This window comes from Bos indicus x Bos taurus, chromosome 13 (genome assembly GCF_003369695.1).
Source record: "Bos indicus x Bos taurus breed Angus x Brahman F1 hybrid chromosome 13, Bos_hybrid_MaternalHap_v2.0, whole genome shotgun sequence".
In the NCBI taxonomy this organism is placed as follows: domain Eukaryota; kingdom Metazoa; phylum Chordata; class Mammalia; order Artiodactyla; family Bovidae; genus Bos; species Bos indicus x Bos taurus.
Genome location: NC_040088.1, coordinates 46,518,144 through 46,532,951, shown reverse-complemented (window position 1 = coordinate 46,532,951; position 14,808 = coordinate 46,518,144). Strand labels below are relative to the sequence as shown.

The 14,808-nt window shown below is 47.6% G+C and overlaps 1 protein-coding gene across 7 annotated transcripts in view; it reads left to right on the top strand.

The window, feature by feature from the left end:
• Window positions 1–4,735: 4,735 nt before the first annotated feature.
• Window positions 4,736–14,808, top strand: part of MKX (mohawk homeobox) — a 71,556-nt gene continuing 61,483 nt past the window's right edge. For 2 of the 7 annotated variants that reach the window (XM_027559711.1, XM_027559710.1), the window contains exons 1-3: window positions 5,216–5,360; window positions 7,512–7,778; window positions 9,424–9,583. In XM_027559711.1, the coding sequence (XP_027415512.1) occupies window positions 7,591–7,778; window positions 9,424–9,583 (348 nt within the window). In that variant the 5' untranslated portion in view covers window positions 5,216–5,360; window positions 7,512–7,590. Of the gene's footprint in view, window positions 5,005–5,215; window positions 5,361–6,618; window positions 7,239–7,267; window positions 7,361–7,511; window positions 7,779–9,423; window positions 9,584–14,808 lie in introns of those variants that run through there. The other 5 variants (XM_027559705.1, XM_027559709.1, XM_027559704.1 and 2 more) reach the window with 5 other exon arrangements.

The following is a 14,808-nucleotide window of genomic DNA, read 5'->3' as shown; positions in this document are numbered from 1 at the left end:
CCACTTTTTGATGTGAAGACAAATTGATTTTTAAGCTAGAACTTCTGCAAGAAATTCTCCTATTTCAATGCACATGTTGAAGACAAAATGTTCTCCAGGTTCCCCTCAGGACCCATGCAGTAAAGACAGAAAATATTCTGGAAGCAAGAGAAAAGATGAAGCCTCAGTTAGGGCTCCAGAGTTACTTCCAGTCCTGTCTCAAGCTCTGTGACGTAGAAGAAGACATGAACTCACCCAGATCTCAGCTCTGCTCACTGCTTATTACAAGTATTTTCTGCACTTGTATGTAGGTAATTTTTTTAAATTGCAGTGATAAAATTTTTGCATTTTTGTCCAAGTGAACTTGCCTAGTTTGTGATCCTATCAAAGGTCCTCTTCTTGACTTGCTGTTTTGTGGAGGGGGGGGGGGGCTGTTAATTCACATTCTATAAGTATTTATGCAAGAAAAAAGATGAATTTTCTTTTTTCAAATCACTGATGGCAGGGACTAATCACTTTTACAAAAAACATAACATTGCTGGTGGTTGGTTATCACTTGGTATGTTTGAAGAGCTCCAATCAGCTGTATTCTATCCTGGAGAATATGGCTGCCTGAAATTACTCTCTTGTTTCTTAGCAGGACGAAGACAGGAAAAAAAGCAGCTTCATCCTAGAACAGTACTGAATTAGCCTTTTAAATGAGAACCATAACCAGGCCGCACATATTACTATTCTAATACTTGACATGTTCTGAAATTAGAAACAGAATAATATTGGAAGTTTTGGGAGCCCAAGACGATTTTAAAATTTTGAAGATTAAATTTATTACAGTCTATTGGGTGTAACATCTCTCAAAACCTTGTTAGACCAATCTACATATGGAAAGGAATTCTCCACATATATGAGAATAGTTATTTCAAATTGATGGGGGGAAAGCTCTTTCATAAATTCCATAGGAATAATTGACCATTCAATTGGAGAAGAAAAAAAATCAAATTTGAGTCCTCCCTTACAGCACATGCAAATTCATCCCAAAAGGATTAAGGAGCTGAGTGAAAACCATTTTTTGAAGTATTAGAAGAAAATATAGACTTTTGCGTGCTTGCTAAGTTGCTACAGTTGTGTCTGACTCTTTGCAACCCTATGGACTGTAGCCCACCAGGCTCCTCTGTCCATGGGAGTCTCCAGGCAAGAATACTGGAGTGGGTTGCCATGCCCTCCTCCAGGGGATCTTCGAAACCCAGGGATTGAACCCATGTCTCTTATGTCTCTGGCATTGGTGGGCGGGTTCTTTACCATTAGCACCATCTGGGAAGCCATCTACTGCCCTGTGTTCATGTTTAAACCAAAGGCAAAAACCAAATTAGGTAAAAGGCAGTCTTCTTAATTCACATTGTCAATATATAAAGTATATATTTCATGGGGAAATGTTTTTTAAAGAACCTTTTTATAAATGAATAAGCATGTAACAAGGATATAAGCACATTTCTTCAACTAAGAAATACAAATGGCTTATAAATTAATGAAAAGTCTCTCAAACAATGAGACCTTTTTTGACTCATCATACAAGCAAACGTGATGAAAACCAAACATATGGCAGCATATGAGGAAATGGAAACATTGTAGGGGTATAAGTTGGGAGAAGATTGGGGGTATAAGTTGGGGGGAAATTTATGAGGACCTATCAAAAATTTTAAATCCTGTTTCCCCCAGTCGAGCAATTCTACTTTATTTATTTATTCCTTGAGAAACACATACGTGCAGAAAGAGTCCCCTACAAGAATATTCAATGTTTATAATAGTGAAAACTGAAAAGAAAGAAAAGCTCCTAGGAGAATGCATAAGCAGATTATGGTGCATGTCATACCAGTTAAAAAGGTGGAGTTCCATTTATATGGACCCGGTATGAAAGTTCTTTATGAAATCATTGAGTGAGTTAGCAAGTTATAGTTTACTATTGTGTGTGTGTGTGTGTGTGTGTATGTACACATATGTAAAGTATGGTCTCATTTATTTCAAAAACTCATAAAACAAAACAATGATCTGCTTATATTTGTGTATGTCACTACATGGAAAAAAAGTTGAAAAGAATGGCCACCTCTTGGCGGTTGCCTCTCAGAAATGTGACTGGGTGGAGCTGGCTGAAGAACTCTCACGTGTACTCTTTTCTTTGATGTTTGAGAGTGCATTTATGGAGAAGGCCCTCTCTGAGGGAGTTTATTCTGTACCGTGTATGCAGTTAGAGTTACATTATAAAGAAAGCAAAAATGAGATACGTCAGGGCCATCCGTTCTCCTAGTTTGCTCAGGATGTCTCTGCAGCTGGTTCTCTTGCTGCTTGCTCTGTTGTTTCACTTACGCACTCCAGTGTGTATCTTTACAAGTCAAACTGGCCAAGTGTGAGGAGGACTGGCTATTTGTTTATAAATTTACCACTTTATACTATTTGGCTGGGGAGCAACAGTCATTCTCTGGCTTTGTAATTCATTACATTGCTTATAAGTAATAACTGAAAGAGAGTTTAAAAGCAATATTAGTTTCAAAAACTTTGACCAATAATTGTTCTGAAATGTCAGGTTCCTTGGTAATATACCAAAAGGCTTATAATGAAGGCTTCTTATTTTTTTCTTTATGAGAAAGTTCAAATTACTTACATTTATAATTACACTCAAAGTTCAATAGGATGGATTAAGATTTCTGCCAAATGCTCTTAACATTTTTCTAGTTTTAGCAATAGCAGTTGTTACTTGCACATTAAAAAAAAACTTAGTAGCATAAGGCAAGTTTGTGGAAAACTTAAAATCTGTATTTTACACTTTAGTAAATTCAGGCTAAACCAACATCAGATTAATTAGAATTAAGATTAGGGTTCAAGTTTTGTGACTTGTGGCCTAAGTTTTCGGTTTTTCCCCCATATGTGGCCAGTATCCACAAACTACACACACTTTCTCAAATCTTCTGATAGTTCTTTCTAAAACTGAAAGTTTTACTTTTGAGGATTATAAAACAGTATTTCATATACTGGAGATTGGAATATAGCATAAGAAACTGAATAAAATTCATTTTAGAAAAAGGTAAAATTTAAGATGATAAATGCATCTGTACTGTGGATTAAAAGAAGGAATTTCTCTCTTGCATAGAAGATGACACTTGCAAAAATAAAATTCTGGTCTATTACACAGTATACACTCATTTGTATACTAGAGAGAGATTCTCCACACTATTTCACTTTAAAATGGACCCTCCACTGTTCTTTTTCATTTTTAAAATGGATTCCAATTATTAGGCTACAGTCTAAAGGAATTACCATGTATTAATTTTTCAATGACTTGAGACTGAGGTGTATGTTATTCCTATGACAAATTAAAAACATTTTGCAGAAAAACTTTTTGCTGTGTATATCAGATTTATAATGATCTTACGTGTAAAAATGCCTCAAAAAGTCAAAATCCTCCAAATATATTTTACATTTGAGTAAATACAGTTAAGACTAAACAATGAAATTCACTTGTCCTCTACTAGACTAAATACTACAAGAAACAGTTAGGTAAGCAGTAGAATACTGTGAAATTGCAAGCAACTGCATGCATGCCTGGTGCCTTATCCAGCACAGCTGACCAAAATATATATCAGAGGGGCGTGTTACAGCCGATTCAATTCCATTATATATGGCTGATGACCACCATCAGTCACAGAGTCCTTTGAAGAGAACCAGCCTCTTCTTCCTATGAATTATAAACTGGATCTGCTTTAGTTGTGAAACTTATTCGCTGCAAGTCAGTGGCTCAAATTTTATGGTGTATCCCTGACTTCAAGTCCCCACCGCGAGGTCTGTAGACCCACGACTGCACTGAACCCACCCTACAGAAGTCAAGTGCAGTGCCCAGGGCAAGATGTGAGAGTGCCACAACCGCAAACTGTGCGATAAATGAGAACCAAGGGCATCTCGAAACGGGAACAAATGATAGATAATATTTGTCTGCCGGATGCACACAAATTTAAACCATCGCCTCTCTCTGCTTTAGACGGTGCCTCTGCCGGGGCACAGTCGCGTATTTCGGGGGATAACATAATGGAAAATTCGGGGGTGACCAGTGCTGGAAACAATGGCTTTAGTGTACGTTTTAACCACTTCCAGCCACATTAAAAGGAAGAAGCTTGGGTGGGCCACCGCGCCAGGCTGGCCAGACACATTTAGGGGAGAAAAGAACAAATGATGTCATAACTTTCAGGCCTGGGGGAAATCTACTTTCGCTCTTAAAAAAGAAAAAAAAAAAAAAAAGATGAAAGGTGTCGCTGCCGCAGTGGGGCCCACGGCGAGAACGCGCGCCGCGCCGTGGGGACCATACAGGTTACCAGAAGCCCCGAACTTCAATAGTACCTAAACCACAGCTTTCGCTCCTCTCATATTTGAGGCGATGGTGGGAAGGCAAGTTTCACCTGTAAGAGAATCTGATAGGAGTCTCTCTCTCCTTGCATTGTGTCCAGGCTCGGGGTCCTTCCGAGTTCCATCGCCTTTGCTCCACGCAGGTCCTGGCCACGCACTCGCCGCCTCTTCCACACCTGGGTCGCCGTGGGTTGCGCACCTGGGCCCGCCTTTACCCCGCCTTGCCTCCCTCTTCTCCAGCGCTGGCCCTGGAAGGTGACTCGTACCTGGCTTGGAGGCAGCCAGGACCACAGAAGCCCAAGGACACGACGAGAAAAGGGCACAAACACCTTCTGCGATCCGCTCTCACGCGTTAGAGGCACAAACCGAGCTCTAGCTAACCTCACTCCAGCTCATCGCGAGGGGGGGAAAAAAAGAAGGGGGGCGCGTCGCAGGGCCCACTTCTGCCTAGCCACCCGTGGCGAAATTTCCGGCGCTCGGGCCAGCGAGGACACAGGATGCGCACTGCAGCCGCTCAGCTCCAGAGCCTGAGCCGGGAGCTACTGCATCTACTCCAATCGCTCCCCGAAAGGAGAAGGAAATCGCCCCTTTTGCTCCCTGCCTGCGATGCCGAGGGATCTGGGAGCCGGGCCCGACTGGGTAGGAATCGCGGGCCAGGGAATCCCCGGCGGCGCCGGCTGCGGCGGCTCCTCTGCGGCGAGGGTTAACAGAGGTCCCTGCGGTGGCTTCCTCTCGCTGGCCCGGGAACGTGTATACCGCGCCCGCAGGATGTTCGCCGGCTGGGCTGGGCAGTCAGGAAACATGAGAAGGCCTCGCTATTCCTGTTCCCGGGCTGCGCGCGCCGGTCCGGGTAAATAAAGCCGCGACGCTGGCGGTGGCGGCGGTGAGCGCGCCGAAGCCCGCGCGGAAAACATGCGGCGGGGATGGGAGCGCGCCTAGCCTCGACGCGGGAGAGCCAGCCGCTCTGCCGCCGGCCGCGGGCCCCACCGCGACAGGTACAGCCTCGGCCGCGCCATCACCGCGCTGAGCCGCGGGAAGGGAGGCTCCCTCCCCTCTTTAGCAGCCCCTTCTCTCTGCGCCCGGCTCTTGGAGCTCCCGGCCCTTCCCCCACCTCCCTCCGAGGTCCTTCGGGGACGCGCCGGGGAGGGGGGTGGCGGGGGGAGGGGTGGCGGCCGAGGCTGGCTGGAGGGTCTGCGAGGACTCGGAAAGCCCACCTGGCTGCGCCCCTTTGCTTAAAATTGTTCGCGGGGGTTGGGCGGGACGGATCCGAAGGGAGGGCTCTCCCCAAGCCACAGTGGAGTGAATCTGGGTAAGTAGGGGAGCTCGGGATCCGAAAGGCGGCGTTGGGGACCGCGCGGGGGCCCCCGGGGAGGGTTAGGAGCTGCAGTTCACACGACCCCGGACGTCGGGGACCCAGCTCTCGGCCCTTTGCCGCGCTGGGATCTGCAGTGGGCCTTCCGTACCGGCTTGGAGCAGCGGGGAGGGTCGGCAAGGCGAACCTCGCGGCGCAATGGCCAGGGAAAACACGCCGTCGCACACAGAACAGGGCTGAGGTGGGGACAAACCGCGGGCCGGGAACGAGTGTGCTTCCCAAACAGAGCAGCCTGGACGCAAATCACTAACGCACAGATTATAAAAGATAAACAAGGCGCGTCCGGATAGGGGAACAAGGCTGCGAGCGCGGATGTCCGCTTTCCCCGCTGCTCGCTGAGGCTGTCTGAACCCCAGACGTACCTGTGTGCGCGGGAGGGCTCGGCGCTGCCGTACACCCAGCAGCCGGCAGAGGTCTGACTCCACCTCTCTACGAACACTGTCCGCAAGCTGAAGTTTAACCGTTGCGGTCACGACCCTAAACATCGCGCGTGGCCTCTGCTGCGGTGGCCCGAGGGCGGGGCGTGGGCGTTGGCGAGCGTGGGCACCCGGCGTGTGTGCCTGGGGGTGGCTGCCCTCGCCGGGGCGGGACGGGGTGAGGGGACGCGGATCGCGAAGCGGGGGCGGCTCGGAAGCCACGCGAGCTGTCCCCCCCCGCTCCTCCCCAGGCGCGAGACGAGGAGGTGCGGCGGCTAGGGGCGGCTGCGCGCCTTCGGGCAGCCACCCGGCTGCTCCCGGGCGGCGCGGACCGGCCCGCGAGGCTCACGCGCGGCGGGCAGAGGCTCCCGGCGGTCTCGGCCCGGGAGGTGAGCCACGGACTTTTCCCCGCAGGCTCTGTGGAGCGCGGACCGTGACGCCTTTCCCTCGCTCTTTTAACACCTTTTGCAACTTCTGCAATGGTTCCCCGAGACCCCAGAAAGGGGTGGGAGGGAAAGGACTCCGAGCTCGCGGCTCGCGCCCGCGCTGCGGAAGAGGACAGCGCTGACAACCAGCTCTCGAGGGCCGGGACTCGGGCCCCTTTGACCTGCGCGGACTCTGCGCATCCGGAGCGACTGGAGGGGTGGCAGGAGCCTCGGGGGAGGGCCGCTTAACTCCCTGAGGCCACTTAACTTTCTGTCTGTGGAATCTGCTAACTTTCCCTGCCGTCACCCCCACCCCAGGAGCTGTAGCTGGAAAAAAAAAAAAAAAAAAAGGACGCAGAGGTTTCAGCCAAACCACCCAGGATCTAGCAAACAAGCAAATCCCTGAAATCCTGTTATGCACTGGGACTCATTAACTGGGGCTGGCGGATGCGGTCGTTCGTGTTACCCCCAATTTTTCCTTTCTTCCAACCCTTCCTGACGAGCCCGAGTGGGAGCTCTGGGAGGCTTTAGACTCCGGTTGTGATTGAAGAATCACGCACGGCCCCGCGTTGTCCTCCCCCGCTTTCCGGAGTGTGCTTCATCCAGATTAAAACCAACTCTGGAAGGCTTGTTTAGGAATCACTTTCCTTTGTCAGGCGGGTAAACTGTTTCTAGCTGACATTCCTTGCGGGCTGGGAAGCCGGGGCAGAGAGGAGCGTGGGTACCAGTCCCGGGAGTGTTCGGGGGCGGTGACCCGGGTTACCGGGGAGCGGTGTAACCAGGTAGGGGAAGGCGGGAGTCCCCGGGTTCAGGTGCCGCGGCGTCGCTCCTCCCCTGGGCTCCGCAGCCCCGCGCCAAGGCCAGCTTCGGACTCGGGACGCTCCGGAGTATGAGCACTCTCCGCGAGTAATGTGATTCATCTTTATCTCCTAGAACCTGAGCCCTGCGGAGCTCCTGGCGGCCCGATCCCAAGGCGCTGCGGCCGCGCCGCGCGCCCCTGCCTGCCCGCGCCATGAACACGATCGTCTTCAACAAGCTCAGCGGCGCGGTGCTTTTTGAGGACCGCGGGGCTCCGGAGCGGGATCGGGGCGGCCGGCCCTACGGCGGCGTCCTGGACAGTCCCCACGCTCGCCCCGAGGTGGGCATTACGGACGGCCCGCCCCTCAAGGACAACCTGGGCCTGAGACACCGGAGGACCGGGTAAGCTCACTCTCCCGGGGCCTCTGCTGCCGGCTGCTGGGAGAGGTGGGGACAGAGAGACGCGGGCGCGCTGGGGGCAACCCGGGCCTGCGGGTCAGGGGCCCAGAGTTTCCTGGGAGGACAGGTCTCCGCCACCCTGTTTCGCTCATTCTCATTTTAAGATACTAGTTGTTCTAAGTATGGGGGTGGGGTGGGGGATCGATTCGTTAGAACAGCTCAAAAGAGGCTCTCTGGAAACGGAGGACACCTGAAAGCGCCCCTGAGTGCTCCGAAGCCTGGACCTCAGGGATGGGGGTGGGGTGGGGGTGACTGTCCCTCTCCGGACCACGATGCAGTTGCGCGGCTGAGGACGAGGCAGAAAGGCCTGCTTGGGATGCACGAGCACCGGGCAGGGTCAGGCAGTCGGGGCTCCCCGGGTCAGGCCGGCCCCGTGGGCTTCCCCATCTTGTGTCACGACAGGGCCTTGCATCGGCCAAGGTGTTGGGAAGGGCGGCTCTGCGCAGGACGCCCAGGATGCGCTCGCGGCTCGGCGGAGCCCGCCGCGAGCCCGGAGGGTGGGTGCCGCGGGCCTGGGTTTCGGTTTAGCGGGCTGAGGGCTGCGGGTTGAGTGGGAGGCGCGCAAGAGCTCGCAGGCCGCCAGCTGCTCCGGTGCAGAGGCCGTCTGCGGCCCCGCCACGTCCAGGCGACTCCGGGAGCGCCCCGCGGGGTGGGGCGGGGAGGGGGGCGGCGGGCGGCCGTGCTGGCCGGTCCATCTGAGAGATTGCATCAGCTGCTTGTTCTGCAGCGTTGCCTGTTAGTGAAGTAGAGATCGGGTTTCGTCAAAATGTTACTACCAGTCCTCACGGATGGAATTGGATTTCAAAGAGTTTAAAGAGGCAAAAGCCCTGGAGGCTGCGGCGCAGGCGCGCGTGCTCGCGGAGCGGCCAGGACGCGCGGGCGGCGGCGCGGCGACCCCTCCCGGAGCCGCTGAGGAGCGCAGCGCCCAGCACCCCGGCCCGCTCTCCCTCCCTGGAATAAAGCTGTTCCTGAGGTCTTTTTACTTTAGCAGGTGGGACAGACCTGTCCATACTTTTAAGCTCTTCCTTATGTCGTGAAAAGTCCCCAACAGTGTTTTGGGTTACTTGTTTTTTCCGGTTCAGCATATTTCCTCCACAAACCCTTTCTTGGACAGTTTCTCCTTTACCCAAAGGAACCAAGGATACAGGGAAATTTTGCAGAGGAACCAGGGCAGGGGGCGGCCATCACCTTCTAGCTTTATTCCCACCGTCTAGTGGTGACCTTTGACCACAGACGACGGGAAGCCTCAGCGGCGGGCTTGAATCCCTGAAAGAACGTTCTTGGAGAGTGTACACGGCCCGCGAGGCCAGGGCCCCTGGCGGGGACAGCCCTGCTGCGCAGATCTGACCACCTAACTCTCCAGCCTCTGGCTTCAGGATCTCTCCCCCCCGCCCCCACTCCTTTCGGTATAAAGCTGGTGGCCTTGTCCTGTGACTCCCAGGCCATCCGCGCTCTGGCACCGCCAATGCCTCCTCCATGTCCGCGCTCGCGGGGCAGGAGTCCACGCAGGCTGAGACGCGTGCAGACGCGACCCCCGGGGTCACAGAGGAGGGCGCAGCTCACGGCCCCTCCTCTCCGGCTGTCCCAGGGCCCGACAGAACGGCGGGAAGGTGCGGCACAAGCGGCAGGCCCTGCAGGACATGGCGCGGCCCCTGAAGCAGTGGTTGTACAAGCACCGCGACAACCCGTATCCCACCAAGACCGAGAAGATTCTCCTGGCGCTCGGCTCGCAGATGACGCTCGTGCAGGTAATCCGGGCCACGAGCCCCTGCCCCTCTCTTGGTGAGGCCGGGGCGCAGGCCGCCTTTCTCCTCCCCGCTGCTGGGAAAGGACGGGCCGAAATCGGCCGGTCCGGACGCTCCTCCGGCCTGTGGATGACGCGAGGCGGGCACAGGGCAGAGTTCTGATGCGGGAAGAGCCTCTGAGTTTCCTCTCATCTTATCTCAGTTTGGTCCAGGAGGGATTGTGTGGTGTTCGTTAAGGAGGGCAGTGAAAAGTCAAGGGCAGACTTACAAGAAGGTGTCCGGATTCTATACAAGTATAGATGGCTACGGATGGGACTACCCCCGCGGTGATTTTCAAACTTGTGTACGCATCAGACTCACCAGGAGGACTTGTTAAAACACGCATTGTTGCGCCCCACCCGGAGTTTGTAGTAGTCCTTGGGCGAGGACGATAATTTGCATTCTAACAAGTTCTTGGGGTGATGCTGAAGCTGCTGGCCCGACACCACACTTTGAAAACCAGACAGAAGGACACCCCACATCAGGGCCCCATGTTAAAGGTCAAGTACAGGATAACTTTCAAATTAACCATTCCTGACAGAGCTAGGAGGTGGATTGGAAAGGCAAGAAGTGGGTTTGGGATTTTCTTTTCTTTTTCTTCTTTTTTAATAAATGACACCCAGGGCATTAGCTAGAATCCACACAGTTTTGCCGCTGTTTATCTTTCTACTCAGGCTAAGAAGAGGCAGATTTCAAATGGTAGGGTTACTTGGTCAAATGTAAAGAAATGGTGTGAGTTTGTTGTCAGTCTAGTGAATTACATTGGACAAGTTTTTCCCCTCCATAATCGTATCACAAGCTTGGGTGATAGGTAGAGCACTTATCAGCATTTTGTAGATGATATAATCAAGGCAGGAAGAAGTTGTGTTCCTAGGGGTAGGGAAGGCCTGGAAATAATGTAATTCTATATCAGATGCTCTTTCTATCACACAAGTTTTCTTTCATAAATGTAGTAAAATAAACGTTTATGCACCAAACAAAGCATTTAACTGAGGAAAAAAGGAGGAGGAGGAGGTGCTAAATGAGCCAAGAAATCTCATGCATTATAGTAGTACTGCATCACTGCACGGTGAAATTTTGGTCATTCTGTGAAAGTTATAGTGAGAACCCCCAAATGAAAGGGAATATTTAACTATTAGATAACAAAGATTTCTTTCCAGAGTGTAAGATTGTCCTTTTAGGAATTACTAGAAAGTTTGACAAAGCATGAAAATTGACTTGTATTCAGCCTTATTAAAACTGTAATATGCATTTTCTGCTTATTTTCAGAGTATGATTGTAGAGAAAAACATCTGTTTTGCTTTATATTAACAGTCAATAGTATTAATAGTGATTTGCTGCAGCACTGGAGGGGAAAATTAATTTAGTGTTCTTGGCTTAATATATGTTTAACATAAAACTATGATTTTTTATTTTAACATAAACTAGTGATGTTCAAAATTAGTTTTTAAATAAATTATTCCAATCAGAAAAACTTGACTTAAGAAAACAAATGCATGTGTTCAGATTTCAGTTTAAACTGGTATGCTATTTATTTTGAAAGTACACTACTTTATAGAGCCGTATGAATATTTCACTCTGATGTCAACAGTAAAGCATTAGATTATTGATTATATAGTTCCATATTTAATACTTGCCATTCTTTCAGACAGAAAGCAAAAAATGTTTATGACATATTTAGGACATTTTTAAACATGAACTGTATTTGTCATTAGCAGAGACATTTAAATTTTTATGTGCAATAATTTTTTGAGCTGCAATAGAAAGTTATTTTTTAATACAAAATCAAATTGTTTTCTACCTGAAATGGTCATTCAAATGCAGTTAACAATTCTTTTTGTGTTAAGATCTTGGTAAAACTATTGCATTTTTCTAATTTACATGAAGTTTTTATTCATGTATGAAAACTTTTGCCATTATTTTTTCTATTACACTATGGTCTTCAGAAAATAAAATGCCATTTTTAAATGGGGCAGAGGTACTTGTTTATAATTCTAATTGATACCCATTTAATGATTTCCAAGTTTTATAGTAAATGAAGTTAATTTCTAGAACATTAAAGTGATAAATGGAAAAATTCAAAATATATAGAATGACCAAGGGACCCTTATATAGCATTCAGTTTGGATCTATTTATTCTCAGTTAGGCACAATGGAATGTCTATCAAAGAAAAAATATGTATTTATGAATATAAGGAGTTTGTATAAGTCAGACATGTATTAAACATCCAAAGCAAATTTTGACTCTGTGGAAACCAAATAAATTATGTCAATGCCTTTTACTTCTAGGGGAGAAATATCAAGCTGTGATCTGAAGCTTTTTGAGCCCTGGAAATTAGACTTCTGTTTCAGGAGTCAGGTTCTCCCATTGAATCAATTTCTCCTATTCACTTAGCCTTCTTGACAAGAGTGATCATGTTTTATCCATCTTCATCTTCCCATTTCACCCCAGTCCAGTACTTTCCATGTAGTAAACTCTTCATACATGTTTGAATAGGTTTTAATTTGGGAATACTACTGGAATCACCATGTGACTTGCCCAGACATATTTCTGAAAACTGGAGAATGTCTTGAAATCAGAGGAAGATATTCTGGTTTGAAATTTTATCTCATTGTAGGAAATACATGGAGAGCAGCAGAAAATGAATGAATTATCTTTAATGACACATGTTGGTTCTACAGAACAAGCATGCAACTGACCTTATTATTTTTGGTTTATCTAGAAATATGTCATATTTTATGTCTATAGATAAACATGGAATATTTCCTTTATTTCTGGCTTCAGACTGTATTTTTTGTTTATTATAATACTTCTTATCTCTGCTTCTCCTAATTTATATTAAGTTATCAGCATATTTATTCATTAACTACAAGAGTGTCATATTTTTGAAAATTTCTTTTATACTTAATATTTCCCTTTTGGTTGTGTGGTCAAACTCTCAAACTTTTCATAAAAAGTGCTTTTGCCTTATTTTGCTACTCTGAAGGGTATAAAACCTGGTTGGTCATCTTCATTAAGCCTAGAACCAAAAAGCTGAAACTTTAACAGAAGGAATGTTTTAGGATCACATAAGTTACTTTTTCCAATAAATAGAAGCTCTAAAGGACATTAAACAAGACTACATTTTGTTCATCCCTGGAAGATGAAGCAGAGAGAGGTATTTATGCAAACTTCATCTTTTTCTACCCACTAGACTTGGTAACTTCTCTTAATTAGTTATAACTGTTTGCATTATTAATCTGCCATCATCCTAATAAGATATAAGGATTTTTATAAAAAATTAACAGGAAGATGATTTGTGTACGTGTTTTGACTTTAACCAACCAAAACAATTCCATTGTGCTTATTTCCTATGACTGACCATTGTTCAAACATTGTAAAAATACACTCTCTACTCTCAAAATATAAACAACTTTATTGTGGAACAACAAGTATGTGATTGGGGTTTTGTGTTATTTTAGGATGTGGAGCTTACCCAGGCAATAACTGACTCTGAAGAAGTTTTTCAAAGAAGGGCAGATGGGGGCTGTACCTGGTTTCAATATTTCCTATTGGTTATGCAAGTATATTTAAAAAATTTTTTTTTCTGGATTATAAGAGTGAAATGATGGGGTTTTTTCAGATAACAATACAGAATGCAATGCAAGTAGAGTTTGAGACTGTACTGAGTGATTGGACGTTAATGCTCCCTTCACTTAACTGAAGTGAAGTAAAGTGAAAGTCGCTCAGTCATGTCCGACTCTTTGCAACCCCATGGCCTGTACAGTCCATGGAATTCTCCAGGCCAGAATACTGGAGTGGGTAGCCTTTCCCTTCTCCAGGGGATCTTTCCAACCCAGCGAGAGAGAACCCAGGACTCCCACGTTGCAGGTGGATTCTTTACCAGTTGAGCCACAAGGGAAGCCCAACAATACTGGAGTGGGTAGCCCATCCCTTCTCCAGCGGATCTTCCTGACCCAGGAATTGAATCAGGGTCTCCTGCATTGCAGGGAGATTCTTTACCAACTGAGCTATCAGGGAAGCCATACACTTATAGTAGACGTTCCCAATTCCTGTCGTATAGCCATGTATCATTTGGTGAAATCTGCTATATTGCAAGATTTTGCCTCTGTGTTGACATAGCCTTTGCTTAATATTGAATGCGTCTGCTGAGATATGTGTGCAGTTATCAACTGCAAGGCTTATGGCTACTGTTAAATTTTCAACAAAATCTCAAATTGGTCCTGCATTCTTCTTTTTTTATTTTGGACATTCTGGGTCTTTGTTGCTGTGCATGGGCTTTCTCTAGTTGCGGTGAGCAGGAGCTATTCTCTATTTGTGGTGCACAGGCTTCTCTTCACAGTGGTTTCTCTTGTTTGAGAGCACAGGCTCTAGCGTACTCTGGCTTCAGTAGTTGCCATGCATGGTCTTAGTTGCCTTGAGGCAAGTGGGATCTTGCTGGACCAGGGATTGAACCCATGTCCCCTGTATTGGCAGGCAGATTTCTTAACCGCTGGACCACCAGGGAAGTCCTCTTCAAACAGGAAAAGGAGTACATCAAGGCTGTATATTGTCACCCTGCTTATTTAACTTATATGCAAAGTACATCATGAGAAACGCTGGGCTGGAAGAAGCACAAGCTGGAATCAAGATTGCCAGGAGAAATATCAATAACCTCAGATATGCAGATGACACCATCCTTATGACAGAAAGTGAAGAGGAACTCAAAAGCCTCTTGATGAAAGTGAAAGAGGAGAGTGAAAAAGTTGGCTTAAAGCTCAACATTCGGAAAACTAAGGTCATGGCATCTGGTCCCATCACTTCATGGGAAATAGATGGGAAACAGTGGGAACAGTGTCAGACTTTTTTTTTTCGGGGCTCCAAAATCACTGCAGATGGTAATTGCAGCCATGAAATTAAAAGACAATTACTCTTGGAAGGAAAGTTATGACCAACCTAGATAGCATATTCAAAAGCAGAGACATTACTTTGCCAACAAAGGTCCGTCTAGTCAAGGCTATGGTTTTTCCAGTAGTCATGTATGGATGTGAAGGTTGGACTGTGAAGAAGGCTGAGCACCGAAGAATTGCTGCTTTTGAACTGTGGTGTTGGAGAAGACTCTTGAGAGTCCCTTGGATTGCAAGGAGATCCAACCAGTCCATTCTAAAGGAGATCAGTCCTGGGTGTTCTTTGGAAGGACTGACGCTAA